The sequence below is a fragment of the Plutella xylostella genome, chromosome 4 (assembly GCF_932276165.1).
Source record: "Plutella xylostella chromosome 4, ilPluXylo3.1, whole genome shotgun sequence".
NCBI lineage: Eukaryota > Metazoa > Arthropoda > Insecta > Lepidoptera > Plutellidae > Plutella > Plutella xylostella.
In genome coordinates this window covers 9,657,982-9,673,689 of record NC_063984.1, presented here as the reverse complement: position 1 = coordinate 9,673,689, position 15,708 = coordinate 9,657,982, and the positions used below count along the sequence as shown (strand labels likewise).

The window sequence follows — 15,708 nt, the reverse complement described above, 5'->3', positions numbered from 1 at the left end:
TGATTAGCAAAACCAATATAGTAACAGTTTCTATCACAGATGGCGCCCTAATATTTAAAACTATAATTTTTCACATGAATAAAAATTATAGGACGAGACTACTATACTATGTTGGAGTAATAATTACAAATAACATAAGTACACTTAATTAAATATATTTGTGCTTTTGATTTTATTTCTACCACACAAAGGGATTTCTGATAAAAAAATCTATCTAAAATAATCTATATCTAAAATAAAACTATTAAAACAAATGTACAAACAAACATTCTAGCTAGTTATGTACTTAAAAATGAAAGGTATTTTTCGGCTACATTATCATTAATAGTTTAATAGGGCACCTACACATTTAAAATCTTAATAATTTGACGGATTTTCATATAAACATTGGAGCATAATCACTATTTATCATAAGTAATTTATAATTATACCTACATACAAAACTATTTTCTAGTGGTGTTATACTATTGGCACTTGGTTTACTTCATTTCATGATATCTTTAGTTTTTTTTTATGCAAGGGCTCGGCCTTTTGGCTAGCATTCATATAATTTTATTTGAAATATCCATGGATTTATCTCTTACCAAAAATATTTTTTTTTACTCTTTCTTGATAAGCGCTCCATGGATAGGAAGGATATTGAGACCACTATAAGAAGTAAAGATGTATTGTGACGGTGAAGTGTCTAGAAAATGTTCACTTGGAAAAGTACAGAGAAGTGTCTGAATTACACTGCCCGACTGCCTTTACCAACCTATTCCCTACATGTACGGTGACCTGCGCCTAAAAGTATACAGGCGGAGTTTTTAAAATAGCGATCCCTGAGGATGAAGGGACCAGCTACATCTGTTATAAATCCGGGGACGTGTTGTGTGTGATGTGTGTAGCAGTAGTGTTTATGTGGATGTGCTTGAGCAGCATGTGAGCTTGAGATCGCTATTTTAAAAACTCCGCCTGTATACTTTTAGGCGCAGGACCACTGTACATAATATAATATAACCTATGTATAAGCCATAAAAGGACCAATACGATACAAAATAATTGATTAGGTACAATCATGTCCGATTTTCGCATTTTTAGAACTTACAAAGGGTTTGTTTGTAGAAGGTATCTTTCGAACCAATTTACAAACCCAGCATTGATAGTTCTATGACTACGGAAAATATGACTTATATATTGCAGTTTATGTGATGCATGAGATATATTAAGGTAAAACTTTAAGACATCGAATATAATATAGGTACTTAAATGCTATTCAAAATACCTACATATTAAAATCAAAATACATTCTCTCTCTTTTCAGTCATAATAACAGGGATTACAATATTTGTTAAAAGGTTATTTTACTTGACCACATTCAAAATATGGGGTGATTTACAGGTGAAAACGTCAAGCGTAGCACATTAAAAAATACATAAGTAATTTTTCATTTCCTTATTTCAGCAGATAAAGAATATCATTAAGACTTTTTATTGCTAAAAGGCCATTGTTAAAGCTATGGCTCCATTAATTTTCGGTCCGTATTAACAATATCAAAATGGCAGTCGTATAACTGGGAAAAGGATGGAGTATTGGCGTACACCGTTCGCTCTACGAATAGGGCGAGACAGCACGACCCGCAGTACGCCATTTTAATATTGATTCTTTATCTGCTGGCATTATAATAAGTAGGTATACACCATATAACTCTTCGAATTGGGTAAGAGGATGCCTGAAAATGTCCCATTCACATATTATTATTATTTATCCAGGGGTTTTAACTAGACCATAACTTGAATTATATTGAATTATGATTGCGAGTATTACGCTTGACTTCAATAGGATAAGTTGCATACATTTCAATAATATTATGATTTCTTAAACTGAAGTTTCAGCGGATGTACTATTTTTCCTGGAATCATTTTTTTTACAGCTGCCTCCCCAGGACTCCTTACGTCTCACCACTTGACTCTGAAAGAGATCCACTCGCTCAATTTTGTATATTTAATGTACCAATTAGGTAGATTATAATATATAAATAGTACCTACTTAACTAATATAATACTTCGATTCAATGACCTTATTATTACTTACTTAGGTACTTATATTACATACATAGAGTAGGTACTTAAATATAATTTAGATAGGTAAGTACTTACGAAATATTAAACACCAAATCCATGCAAAAGTAGTTATAGAATAAGAAGGTAATTAATTCACAATATAATAAATGAGTGCTAAAGAAGAAACAGTATACTGATCATACTATACATAGAACCACAGTGTGAAATTATTGTAATCATAGGTAAAGCGAAGGAAAACACTCAGAAAAATAAAGGGGTCTTTCTTTAAAAGCCGAGAAAATTAAGGGCCAACATCTACATAGGTATGATAAATAAAGAGTACTTATTTCATATGTTTAAAGCTTTAAAGAATACTAAACGCACATTTATTATTTACAGCATCGCGTCGCCTTCGGTGCAAGATAAATTAAATACCAAAAATTATTATAGAATACATTAAAGAGGTATGTTAAATAAAATAAATGATTTATAAAAATGACACAATATGTATGAGACATTAGGGCCACTGAAATAATTTAGATAAAACATGGCTAACAAAAACGTTTTGAAATACAGATACTTACTTATTTCAAACTTACAGTAGGTACCATTTTGTTAGGATTCTGCAGGATAGTGTGCTAACTGAATACAGTGTATATAGTGTATATTGTTTAGGTAGAGAGAAAATTGAAATAAAGGCCAACATCATAAGCTTGTGAATAGTGTACAGTGCTGTATATTCTTCCATGTATGAACACAATTTATCAATTAAACCTGTCGAGGGTCTTAAACCTATTTATAATAGAAATAATTACATCAAAATGTGCTACCTCTAATAGGATTGGAGCATGCACGACTATGGTGACAGGGGTACCATATCATGCCATGCTGATCTCGTCCTTATGGCATACGACATAGGGATCATGCGGTTCAGAACTTGGTGTCTTTGACGCAGACCTTGAGCGACGGTTCATCTTCCTCCACCTCGTCCATCGTAGACAGTCTCCTCTCCAATTCCGACTGGAATTCTTTGGACGTTAGCTTCTTGTGCTTGTTACTGGGACATTACATTTTAAACATCAAATTAAGATATATTTTAATCATAATTTAGTAGGTAAGTTAAGTAAAATAAGTCATCTAAATATCGGTTAGCGTCAGAATACATACCTCTTTTTATTATTCTTCGGTTTGTCCTTCCCATCATTCTTGTTGATCTTGTTGCTGTTGTTCACTTGTTTCCAGATGCCGGTCTTGTTGACTTCCTCGGAGATGTTGATGGAGGCGAGCGGGATGTTCATGATGTTGCCGTTGATGAGAGGAATCTGGAGGTTCTCCTGATACGGGGGCGGATTGATCGAGTCCAGCTTGGCCCCTTCCTACAATAGAATACCCTAACACTGAGAGCATCTCTTACAAACACTGACATGAGGATAGTAATAATTGAGTTACATAAAGATTCTGATAAAATAAACATGTCTGATCCAAATAACAAAATAAGTAGGTGCTCAAAACTCGAAAGGAAAATAAAGTCGCCAAAAATAAAATGCAAGTGTTCGAATAGAATACAGGTTTTATTTCAATACAACAGCAATTGTGGATAACACAAAACAAACTACGAATGATGATCAAACTACAAGTTGAGAAGATGATAAATAAGTATTTGATGGTCAAAGTACGGTTAATGTCCACGACAAAGTTTCAATAGTTTTGCATGCCACCCCACCTCTGTGTCGAGATCATGAAGGTCATCTTGGTTCCTCTTCGTCATTTCTGGCATGATGTCGTCCAAGATCTTCAGCTCCCGGCGAGTGAACAGGCAGTCCAGGGACTTCCTGATGCCGATCATCACCACCAGCATGAGAGGGAACAGTATGGATGTTGAAGAGAAAGACTTGATCACCCACAGACAAACTAGGCACGTCAATTGGATGGCCGTGAAGATGTGGACCCGACGTATTGGCACCTGGAATATAAATAAAGATACCGCAACTAAGTAACCTATATTGTATCGCTTTAGGATAAAAGCTGTAGTAAAATCAATAACTGCATTAAAAAAAATAGAAATGAATAACTACCTGTCTCAAAAACATATGATCCGGCTGGTATTTCTGTGGCATAAACATTATCAAAATTCGATCGAAGAATTGGAGACCCTTCAACGAAGCTACTCCCATATAGAGAAACACTCCAAACAGAACTGGCATCGGGATGTTTCTGAGCACTGGCGTGAGCACCACTGAGCAGCCAATCATGAGGAATATCAGTATGTGTGTGACTCTTTGTTCCCTGACCCCGAGGAACCTTGGCTTCTCTCCTGGAGCAGCACATTCCGACTCCACTTTCAACGAATTCACATGGTTGATGCTCAAAACCGTTGCTGCTACAAACCAGGGCAGCCCCATCACTGAACAGATCTGTATCAGAATCGCCAACACGAAGAGATCCAAATGATATCCACAGCCTTTCTTCAGCTTGTTCTCTTTTCGGTTCACTATAACAGCTGTTATCTGTTGGTCCATGAATATCAGTATAGTACCCAACAATGCTGGCAGTACTGCTATTAAGGCTGACCAAATTGGGTTTCCGTTAAAAGGGGTTATCACCCAGTTCCTGCTGGGCAGTGTTGGTTTGAACTCAGATGGTACTTCTAATTTTGGTGTCTTCACTCCAACTTTGTAATCCAAGAATGACATTAATAGAATCGCGATGATTACTGAAAAGTCGCTTATGATTTGGCGGACCTGCAAACATAAAGAAAATAATTAAGGTTAAGTATTTAGGTAATTATACACTTTCTTAATTAGGATGGTCGGAACCAATGAAAATTGTTAATTACCTTTGCAGGAAAGAATAAAGAATTCTTGAAGTCCTTCAAATAAATGGATATAATGAACGTTCCCAAGAACAGAATTATTGACATCAAATACACGTCGGGTACGTAGACCTTCGTATCACAGCCGCCGCCCGCCAGCGTGCCATTGTATAGCTGAAACGAAAATACATAACATCATTAAGAAATTTTAATGACGGGTGTTTGGGCTCTCGCATAATTATCGTCAGCTTTCAGTAGATTAGTTTGAAGCCACAAAATTGAATTACTGACCTGACAAGAGACTTTATCGACCGACGACCAATTAAATTGCTCCGGCACTTTAGAGTAATTACTCGGTAAACAGTAGCACTCGTAGTTGAGCACTTCGTCGGGTCGTGTCTTCAGAGGGTATTTCTTCCCGATAGAAATTACATTTTCCACAGCCTTTAACAGAAAGTTGAAATAGAATTAACATCCGCGGGTGCCACGGCAATCGCATCGGAAATTTTAAAAGGAAATTGCCTAGTCACCTTGTAAATGAATATAAAAGCTATCAACGTAGCAAAATTTTCTTCTGTAAACCTTGTTATGTAGCATACGAACGCACTTGCATCCAATGCTACCAGTAGGATTAATATTATAGCAGTCCAGGTCCCTATACAAAATCTAAAGGACATGTAGTCCCATCCTACTTGCTTGCAAAACTCGTAAACTATCGTTTCAAATACTAAAACAGGTCCGGTTGATCCTAGAATTGTTAGTGGCTGTCCAGAAAAAAACCCATAGCCCATCCCACAGACAAATCCTGATATTAGGGACTCCATAGCAGCCATGTTTTTTCCAGTCGCTTCCCCTAATAGACCACCAAATGTAATAATAGGCGAAAGGCAAGCAAAATACAAAAATATCCATGACGCTACGCATTGTATTGCAAAAGCATCCTTAAAATCTGACCAATACCATGGGGCTTTTCTTTTGATATCATTCATGAGGCCTCCAAATAACCTCCCAGTTCGGGACAGGCCTGATTCCTCTCTTTGTTTTATTTCCTCTTCTTCTTCGTCTAATTCCTCTTTGGGATTGTGGTCACTTGGTCTTTTCCGAGGATCCTGAGATGGTATTGCTGCGGGAGGTTCTATGCGTATAGCGGGATCCCATTCTCCAGGAGGTAATACCGTTACAGCATCAAGAAATTCATCGATTCCGGCTAGCAAATGATCTCGTTTCTTTGCTCTATAAGCAACTTCATGAAAAATTTCATCGGACATAAGAGTGGCCATTGCCCTGCCGATTTCGTGGAAACTTGAATTACTGTTAGGGGGCCCCAGTAGAACAAACATGAATCGTGTGGGTACCGGGACTTCTGTTAGGTCTCCCATTATTGTGGCAGTCTTCAGTCTTACGAAAGCCGATAATGTTTTTTCCAGAAAATCTACTTCTCCTACAAGAATATTTGATGCTTCGGCTCCTGGTGGTATCTTACGCATGAAGTGTGTATTGCTCTTATGGTTTATGTCACCGTTCATGGGAAGGTCCCCTGAGCTTGGGTTTCTGGACATTGACATACTGCTTGGACTTTTTATCATTCCGTCATCGTTTCCAGCACCTGAAAATATAATAATTTCGTTATTATTTTGGTCATGATTTACATTTAAATAGTTCATTGAGTGACTATAAGCGACAAACATACATAAATAGACAACCTTGCAATAAAATAAAACATATGCAAACATACACATTAAAAAGTATAAAACAGACAGGATTTCTTCATAACCGTGTGTTGTAGTTAAGTCCAACTAGTCACAGTTGTCACGAATCAATAATAATGATAATAATTAAATTACTAATATTGTTTGTGTTAATGTCAATCAATAAAGCAAGTAAAAGTCATACATAAAAGCTGGGACATTATTTTAATAAGCAATAAGTGGAAGATGCATTATACAATGTGTTATAGAGTAGCTCAGAGAAAAAGGATTCATTTATTGTTGAATCAAAATATGTATGTTTAATAAAGAAAAATAATGGTGCATGGATGTGGTACATTTAATATTGCTCGTGAATCCTTTTGAATGAGCTATTATAGGTAGGACATACATAGGTACTGAAGGAATGGTATGATTGGCGAAGGTAAAAAGACAAGAATATAAAAAGTTAGAAATTGAAAAAGTAGGAAATAACACAGATAAGGAGAAGCGGTTACCCGCGCTAGGGATCCCTAGGAAACGAGTGAATTCCCCCTTGAGTGCACCTGCCGAACCACCATCCTCCACTGGAATGGAAGTTATAACGGGGAAAATTCATAGAAATCATCCAATACTTATAAATAGAAATATACTTTAACAACATCATAAATATATAAAAGGTAAATTATCATACAAAATAGATAGGTACATTGAAATAGGAATATACTATACATATTTTCAAAATCCATTCATACAGTAGACGTATTAAGGTACAGTGTAACACATTATAGCTTGTTGGATAGCGTGCGGTGTGCTCCTCATAGGACAGTGAGGTCAGTGAGTTAGCTGATGTCATTCATGACGTGGTGTTTGTGAGGCCTAGCTCCGCAACTGTGACGTCACACTTCTGACCTGGCACGGCTAAGTACGAGCCCCGAGCGTCCGGCGCCTGCAGTAAGGCAGTGTGCGGGGACGCCCCCGACTCCCGACAACTCTTAGAGCTTGACCTTCGAGAGCTACTTTCCTGAAAATCTGATCGGCCACCGAGAAGACATGGTTAAGAGACTACAGTATTAGTTGCACAGGAGAAGAGATGTTAGGAATTAGTTGTTAAAGAAACAGATCCCGTGTGGAGTTGGGTCTAAGAGGAAGAAACTATACTCACTTTTGCAAGACGAATGGTTGCGTCCAATGTCTGCCAAGGACCTTATAAGTGGAAGGCGAGACGAGTGGTTCCGCTTCTCGTGCTGATGCCGGTGCCTCCTCAGAAGCGCGTCCTTCACCTTCTCCCGAGAATCGTATCCGAGAGAGCCATTGGATATCATGTTGTCCAGGACATTGTCCGCAACTTGTTCCAATGAGCTGGCTTCTAGGTCCAGGATGACGGAGCCGTTGAGTAGTAGACTGCGCAGCTCGAATAGGGAGTGTAAAGAGAGGGTAGCGACATGGGGCTTGGACCAGCGGTTGCCTCCTTCTTCGACGTCTTCCTCGAACTTGATCCATCGTGCTGTCTCTTTCCATTCGAGCTCGTCTCCGTCTTTGACCAGCTCCTCCATTTCGGAGAAGAGCGGGTGAGACTCCAGCGTGCCATCGTCGGTGTCTTCGCCGAGGATGAACTGCACGCGCTGCGCTGGCGGGGTCACTGGAAAGTGAACGGTGATCTTAGTTTGAATGTGCTTTTTGTGGGTGGAAGATTCTGAATATAGTTCAAAATTTGGTGGTTTACTTAGGGTAGTTTGGATAAGAAAGTCAATAATTGATAGTGTTAGTTAGGCTCGTAAAACTCGCGTATTCATCGCTAGCTCTGTATGCAATATCAAAAACTCTTGCGAATGCAATGGTTAGAAATCATATCATATTATGTGTACATATTACGAGTATATTTGTACTCATTTATTGTTTTTATGAAACTCTCTAACCCGCACAAAATCGCTGAGTGGAAAGTGCACCCGATTTCTCGATTTATACGCCGCTGTTTAATTGAATCATTGAGTTTCTGTTTGTTAGATTAAACTTTGTGCTGGACTTTGAGTTGGGTATTCCGGAAAATTTCATTTCATTATCAGTAAATATCTTCGTGTTCTATTTTCTGGTTTGTTAATATCTAGGTAAGTAATAGGTATAAATATATATCTGAGAAAGGGAAAACAATGAAAAAGTACATATAAAAATACTTAGGTGAGTACTTACTTGAATTTTATACTACGAACATTCTACTACATAATTAATTATATTAATATTTTTTGTAAGTATTGTACAAATTAGTAAAAAAAACAAATAATCATAAATACGTATAAAAGTACAAAAATACATGCAGATGGTAATATATAAATCCATTTTTTTTTATATTCGATAAAAACTTAAACGTAGAGAAGAAAACGAAGAATGAACCAAAATAGGTAGACCCTGTTTCATGTAAGAATATCGGTGTCGCATGCAAAAACTAACCTTATTCTTAGACATCTTACGGTCGTTGGTACTGTTGGGGAATCGACCACCCGTAATGCATAGAGCTACTTAAAGACTGGTACGTACTCTCCACAAACACACACTCTCACACGACCGGAGGGTTTCTCTATAACGGCGAAAAACTATAATATAACAAACGAGAGCTGTCATGCAATCGGCACGTTTAATACAACGAGACAGAGTCGTAGCTCGCCAGTCGTCATAGAGTGACCCCCAGTTGCGCACGGGATATAACTTTGAAATTCGGGCAAGCCTGGATTTCCCATATACTCTTACATGAAACAAGGTAGAACATTATATACAATACAGCCTCCTTACATGTCTCTCCGTCTTCAGTGACGCTCAGCCTCCGCCCCCTCGGTAAGATGGGCCCTAAGAATTGTTAATTTATATACATAAATACAATGATTTCTGATACATATATTTACAGATACTTATGTAGGTATATACAATAACGTCCACTCCATCTACCTTACCCTTAAAACCTAACTTGCATGTCACATACAGCTAAATATACTCGTACTCGCGAGCTAGAAAAAGTTCCAGTGACATTGGAACGGCAATGGCAGGTGGAACTTTTTCATTTCTCGCGAGTGTATAAAGGATAGGAATGATTAAAGCCAAGTCCGGCTATAATCGAACCAGTTGTTTATTGAAATTTCCAACATGTTGAAAAGATTACTGCCAATTTCTCCATAGTCGGTTATCTAACCGACAGGGATTGACTTATAAATTAAACGTCATCTCCATATATGTAAAATTCATGACAGATGTGTCAAAAACCACTACTCCGTGGTTATGCACTAACCGACTATGGAGAAATTGGCACTTAGCCATTCAGATTAAGTAATTGTCAGTGTCTGATTGCACCAAACGTATAATTATAATTCAATTGGACACATTAAATTTACGTACACCCCAAAATTTTCCTGTCCCAGAGTATACTTTATTTATTTTGTTATATTTTACAAAAGGTTGTAGAGGTCAGACGAGGTTTCAGATACACGGATTAAATAACAGGATTACGTTCCGAATTTTAATGTATTTACCGACTAAATAGGAGCTGAAATTCTGCGAACAAATTGGATTTTGAATGAGTCTTTTACTGTCGTTGTAGAAAGCATGAGGCAAATATAAACGTTACCTAACATTAAAATTCGACCTAAACTTGGCAGGCATAAAGATTCAAATCGCATGAACGGTCAAAATGAAAAATCTATTAAAAACTGAAGTAGAGGATGACTTTGGCCTCAAATTGAGGGTTCGGATTTATTTTTGTAAATTAACCATTCATTTATTATTTAACTCCAGGTCCAGCAAGCATTGTTATATCAGCCAGTCCCCAGTTGCTATTGGTTGACAAAAAAGACCGCAGTACTTACCAAGATTTCGAAACAAAAATTTGGAAACATTATTTTTAAAACTACTGACTGCATGTTGTAAAAAAGAGTCCTTCTGTGTCAGGGGAACTACCTAGCATACCTACCTATACATATTATATTATGTACATACATAATGTATCTGCCATTATGTACGGCCTAACTCCGAATTTTCTTCCTGACCTTGAATGTTGGGGTTTTTGTGGCAATGTATTTTGCTGTTGGAATATTCTGAATTTCTGTAACGAGATTTATTGTACCTATATAATACATACCGAACATATAATAAGACACAATAGGTATAATTGGCATATTAATCGAAAAGTAAATAAGTATGTATATATCATAAATAAATATATATACCTAGGCATTACAATATGTAATTCAATTGAAACAATTGAAATTGTCACTTAAAAGTTAGCATTTATCATTATAACACCCAACTGTGGTCCGGAAACTTTGACGACGCGGGATGGAATCCAACTTGTGTCATCAAAAGTGTTTCATGTAGGTAATGTTGCGCGGCTGCTGTCTCTACATTTGCTCGTGCGGGAGGTACAGTCAGCAAAACAGATCAAAAACAACCTAAGATTAGTCTCTTTGGGCATTTATTGGAGTTTTCGTTAATATTTTGCTTGCAAACCAAATTTAATTAGTTTGTTGTAAGAATTTTTCACTGGAAGATTTCTTTCCGAAAAACTTTCAGTCTTACCACAAAAAAATGATCCATTTGTCAAAATTTATATCGTGTTTATCAGATTTATAAGGTATTTGTCAGTACTAAACACGTTTGTACAATAATTCCAAATTCGAATTCGTTATTTATTATGGTTATATTTTAACTGTCTGTACCTCACAAAGTTTTGTAGAGTACTACAGAAACTCGACTACCGCTGTGTTCGCAGGTCGCGATGTTAACTTTGTTTAGGATAGATGTTATTTTGTATCACTTCTGTTACTGCCTACTCTGTGAAAAATTGTTTGCAAAAGAAATTTTAGTGATGACGATTCCAAAACCATTCTGAGATTTTTGATTGAGAGCAAACCGTCCAATTTCGCAGTCTAATGTAGATAATTACGTTTTGTAAAATAAATTATTAATTATTATCAGTTACGTAAAATAGACAGTGAACTGATGTCCAAAAAACTATTTAGACATCATTATCTTCTTGTTCACCTTATTAAAACTTTTTCTAAACTCCACTATACTTATAAAAAGCTTAACTGTTTAAGTAGATTGTCAGACTTAATTTTCAAAGAAATACGAGAGCCAACGTCCTTTTCATTCCATTACACCGCATTTTGAACATAAAACTCATTAATAAAACCTAAACGGCCTTATAATAATGATAAAACAATTTTATTTATGCAAACAAATCGTGGGGTGCCTTCCAGATTGATGGACCGTTGTAGAAGTTATAAGAAGGTTCATGTCAGTCTTCTGCAGGCATGCCTTGGAAGAGGCCTATGTCCAGCAGTAGCCGTTATTGGGATAAACATGACATTCTTCTACTTCATGAATCATAATACCAAATCAGAAGTTTAGAATAATTACGGCTAATTAACCAAGTCTGTCAGCTGTAAAATAAGCGACGTTGCCGCTCGTAGCATCCATGCCCATACAATTTCGACCCTTAATGTAACCACGAACGAATGACACAGTATCCCTTTTAACGAAATGACGAAGGCTCGACTCGTACTTGAACTTTTCTTTCAGTTTCGTAACTAATTTACGTAAGTTTATATTCTATTCCTTTCGTAAATTAGGTCAGGTTTAAATGACGTGAGCAAGTCAGGGATTCCTGAGAAATGAAAAACTTAGAAAAAGTTTAGAAACTTATAACATTTTGATTATCCTATCATATAATACTATGATGTAGGTGCGAGTACATACAGTGATAAAAATAGAACTCACGTTTACGACTAGCCCTGTAACGGACATTACGTAAAAGCCTTATGGCCATATTGTGGCTTAGTTATAACTTCAGGGACATTACTTACACTGCAATTTATATAGGTACTGTCCTCTTATCGTAGTTTACATCAACAGCTACTGTTCTGTGGGGTTACTACCACCGAAAATTAACAATTAACTTGACAAATCTGATGTAACTTGTATGGACCTAAAAGATGTTTGACAGACCAGTGTGTCGGTCGTGAAGATGGTAATCATAATCTCTGGGTGGCGATGATGATGATGAAAATACGCTCAGAAAATACTGGTGTCCATCTTATGGCCAACGTACATTCACGACAAGTAAGCGTAGGGTGGGACGCCCGTCAGCCTGCTGGACTGACGGTTCGGTTCAGGTGGACTGTAATGGCTGGATGAGGCAAACCAAGGACAGAATATTGTAGCGCTACTTGGGACTTGGGAGAGTCCTATGTCCAGCAGTGGACAATTATGAGCTGATGTTTATGATGGTGTTTTACTTAATAAAGCGTTTATCACCAACATACGACTCATATTCGCCCAACAAGTACACGAAATGAGGTCAGCCGTATTTGCACACACCATACAGTGTTGGTATAACTCGTTGAAGCGTGTAACAATAAGGTATCAACAACTTTAAACGACAAATGACGATGGATGACGGGAAAATGGCAGCTAAAAGCTTTCAGCTGAAATTAAATTCCTTACTTCATGTTTAGTCTTTCTAAGTACACGTTATAATAAAATGTAGAGTAGTACGAAATGTGTTTGAACTTAGAATATGCTTGCTTTTAGTGAAAGAAAATCATGTGAGCCTCTATTTTATACTGTAGAGCGCAAATTAACTTAGTCTGAATTATTAATGTAAAGGGTAACCTGAGGGTAATAGGTGTTGAATTCATCGTGCTTTCAGATACCGTTATTATATGTATGTACAGATCACAGGTAATATGTACGAATAAGGTGATAAAGCTTTATTAATTTTGAATTCTCGCAAATTCTCACGAATAAAATTAAAACGATTTATACATTACATGATGAAAGCTTTTTACAGAGATCAAAGGAAGCGACGAGGCGAGATGCGACGCTCGTGTCTATAGCTCCCTATTCTGGGTACCAATGTGATTTTAAAACGATATAGTAAGTATGTGTTATTGACGAAATTAAACACGGAGCTACCAAATATAGCTGATTCTGAACCACCACTCACCATTACAATTCCTGGTTAAAATAATAATTGCATCACTATGCGCCACCAGCAACAGACGACTTTAAAGGCTAAGCACCCCCTAAGCTCCTTTCAGCTATTCTAGAAGTGTGTCGAAATTTATCTACTGTTTGCAGTTCCACTACTCTGCCAGTGCCCTATTTGATATTTTGGCTTCGGAACATCCAGAAGTGTGCTTAAATTAAATTATGCAGTGAAATAATATGACATCTACCGGCGAAACTACAATGTCTTCAGTGCAGAAATTTCCTACAAATATACTATTGCTTTGAAAAAGCTGAGTAGCCCAGAATAGGGCCTCCGTTGGACTTGCCTCGAGCTATATTTATGTTTTATTCTTGATTAGAACCTTTGTGCACGTTATATGTGGAGTTCATTACATTGAGAATAAAGGAGATAATGTTAACGCTATTAGATGTAGAATTTGTTTCATTCGCTGGATGAAAGAGAGCCTTTGGAAAGGGTAAACTATCTGTGATGTCTAGCTATATTAATTTGTTAATACATCAGTGCTCGTGCTCAATCATTACCTAAATGGTTTTGGAATCAGAATTAATCAATTATCTAATTACCGAACTCCTACTGTACAGAAAGAACGCTTGTTACAGCGGCAGCGCCGCGGCGGTAGAATTTTCTAAGGAAATTTTAAAAGCTTTTATGAGCGCTGCAGCCGCGGCACAGGTCTGTTATTGACATCGATAAACTCGTTTTATGCGCGTTTCAATCACTGCACCGTATGGTGAATAGAGATATGGTGACGTCGATAACGAACCAGTGCAGCGATCACAGGATTTCATACTATTTTCAAACCTACACAAACATATGGAAAAAACCAATGTCACTTTTGGAACTGACAAATTTGCCTTACATTTTGACAGTGACAGTTGACGATGCTGTTCTTTTTCCATATGTTTGTGTAGTTTCGAAAATAGAATCGAATCCTGTGATCGTGCCTCTGAGCAGCGGCAGTTGGTTCAATGAACGAAACTGACATTCGGCGCTGGCTTTCTTTCTCTTACGGCCTAACATGACCCCTACAAATCCGTATTATAACCAGCTTCAACAACTCACCGGGTCGCTCCGGCTCGGCGTCCCCGTCGCGGTGGTGGCGGTGCTTGCGGTGCGCGCGGCGCGCCGGCACGTGCACGCCCACGAACACCGTGTGCGCGCGGTGACCTGCGGGGAGAGGGGGGAGGGGGATTAAGAAGAAAAAAGTTGACGGCCACGGTGCGTGGTGGCCAGCAGCAAGGAGGTGGAGGAATTAAGAAGAAAATAATATTTAATTTCTGAATATTCTAATTCTTTCGTCTAATTTCAATCTTAAATCACATACTAAATATTTATATTACAACAATAGCAATGATTCACTATAATATTAGAAGTATAAGTACAGTCCAATAGCACATATTTAAAAATAATTCAATTAATATTTTAGAAAAAAAAAGACTTTTTACCATATTGTCACCTCAAATATGTATGTGTAAGAAGTTAATAACGGCAACAATTTATTATCTCTATCTATGTTATTTTCGACACTAAAATATACGTCGGAAAAACAGTTAGGTGCAGAACTTAATCTAAATAATCTAAGATAAATCTGGGTTTACACTGGCAATAATACATGCACGAGTCCAAATTGTACATGAAAAACTTGCTGAAGTAGAGGTAGGTATATCACTACAGTCGACTCTCACATTTTTGCCAACGGCAACGTTAAACCTCGCTTAAGGTTTCAGCATGTACGTTGATTCGCTAAATTCCCGGTGAATATAAATAGCCCTCCACTACCCGTCATATGGACGATTAAGCATGTCATACATGACGAAGCCTAAATGTTTTTTTCACAACGTTTTCCGGGTGGTTAATACAGTATACATGGCCCATACCTATAATGTATTCAGGCTGTTTCACTCTGTATAAACGTGCTTATTTATCTTTATCTTATCTTGTTAATATGGATTAACGACAAAACGCGAACGCTGAAAGTGAAATTATAACCATTGCACATTTGTTTCTTTCATCCACACACCGTCTCACTGTCACACACACGACTGTTAACAAACTGTCACACAAACGGAAATGTTTGCGTGTGGTTGGCGACTGCTTTCTCACCTGTCAACTGCATACATCTTCTCTCATTATTTTGTTCAATAATAGTGA

The 15,708-nt window shown here is 37.3% G+C and overlaps 1 protein-coding gene across 6 annotated transcripts in view; it reads right to left on the bottom strand.

Annotated features, from left to right (window-relative positions):
- Positions 1-1,193: 1,193 nt before the first annotated feature.
- Positions 1,194-15,708, bottom strand: part of LOC105397912 (sodium bicarbonate cotransporter 3) — a 42,079-nt gene continuing 27,564 nt past the window's right edge. For 3 of the 6 annotated variants that reach the window (XM_048631196.1, XM_038121209.2, XM_048631201.1), the window contains 11 exons: positions 14,620-14,724; positions 7,705-8,181; positions 7,452-7,571; positions 5,385-6,460; positions 5,146-5,298; positions 4,879-5,028; positions 4,118-4,783; positions 3,766-4,005; positions 3,210-3,418; positions 3,000-3,099; positions 1,194-1,950 (listed from right to left, as the gene is read on the bottom strand). In XM_048631196.1, coding sequence (XP_048487153.1) covers positions 1,858-1,950; positions 3,000-3,099; positions 3,210-3,418; positions 3,766-4,005; positions 4,118-4,783; positions 4,879-5,028; positions 5,146-5,298; positions 5,385-6,460; positions 7,452-7,571; positions 7,705-8,181; positions 14,620-14,724 — 3,389 coding nt within the window. In that variant the 3' untranslated portion in view covers positions 1,194-1,857. Of the gene's footprint in view, positions 1,951-2,999; positions 3,100-3,209; positions 3,419-3,594; positions 4,006-4,117; positions 4,784-4,878; positions 5,029-5,145; positions 5,299-5,384; positions 6,461-7,057; positions 7,127-7,451; positions 7,572-7,704; positions 8,182-14,619; positions 14,725-15,708 lie in introns of those variants that run through there. The other 3 variants (XM_048631191.1, XM_048631208.1, XM_038121214.2) reach the window with 3 other exon arrangements.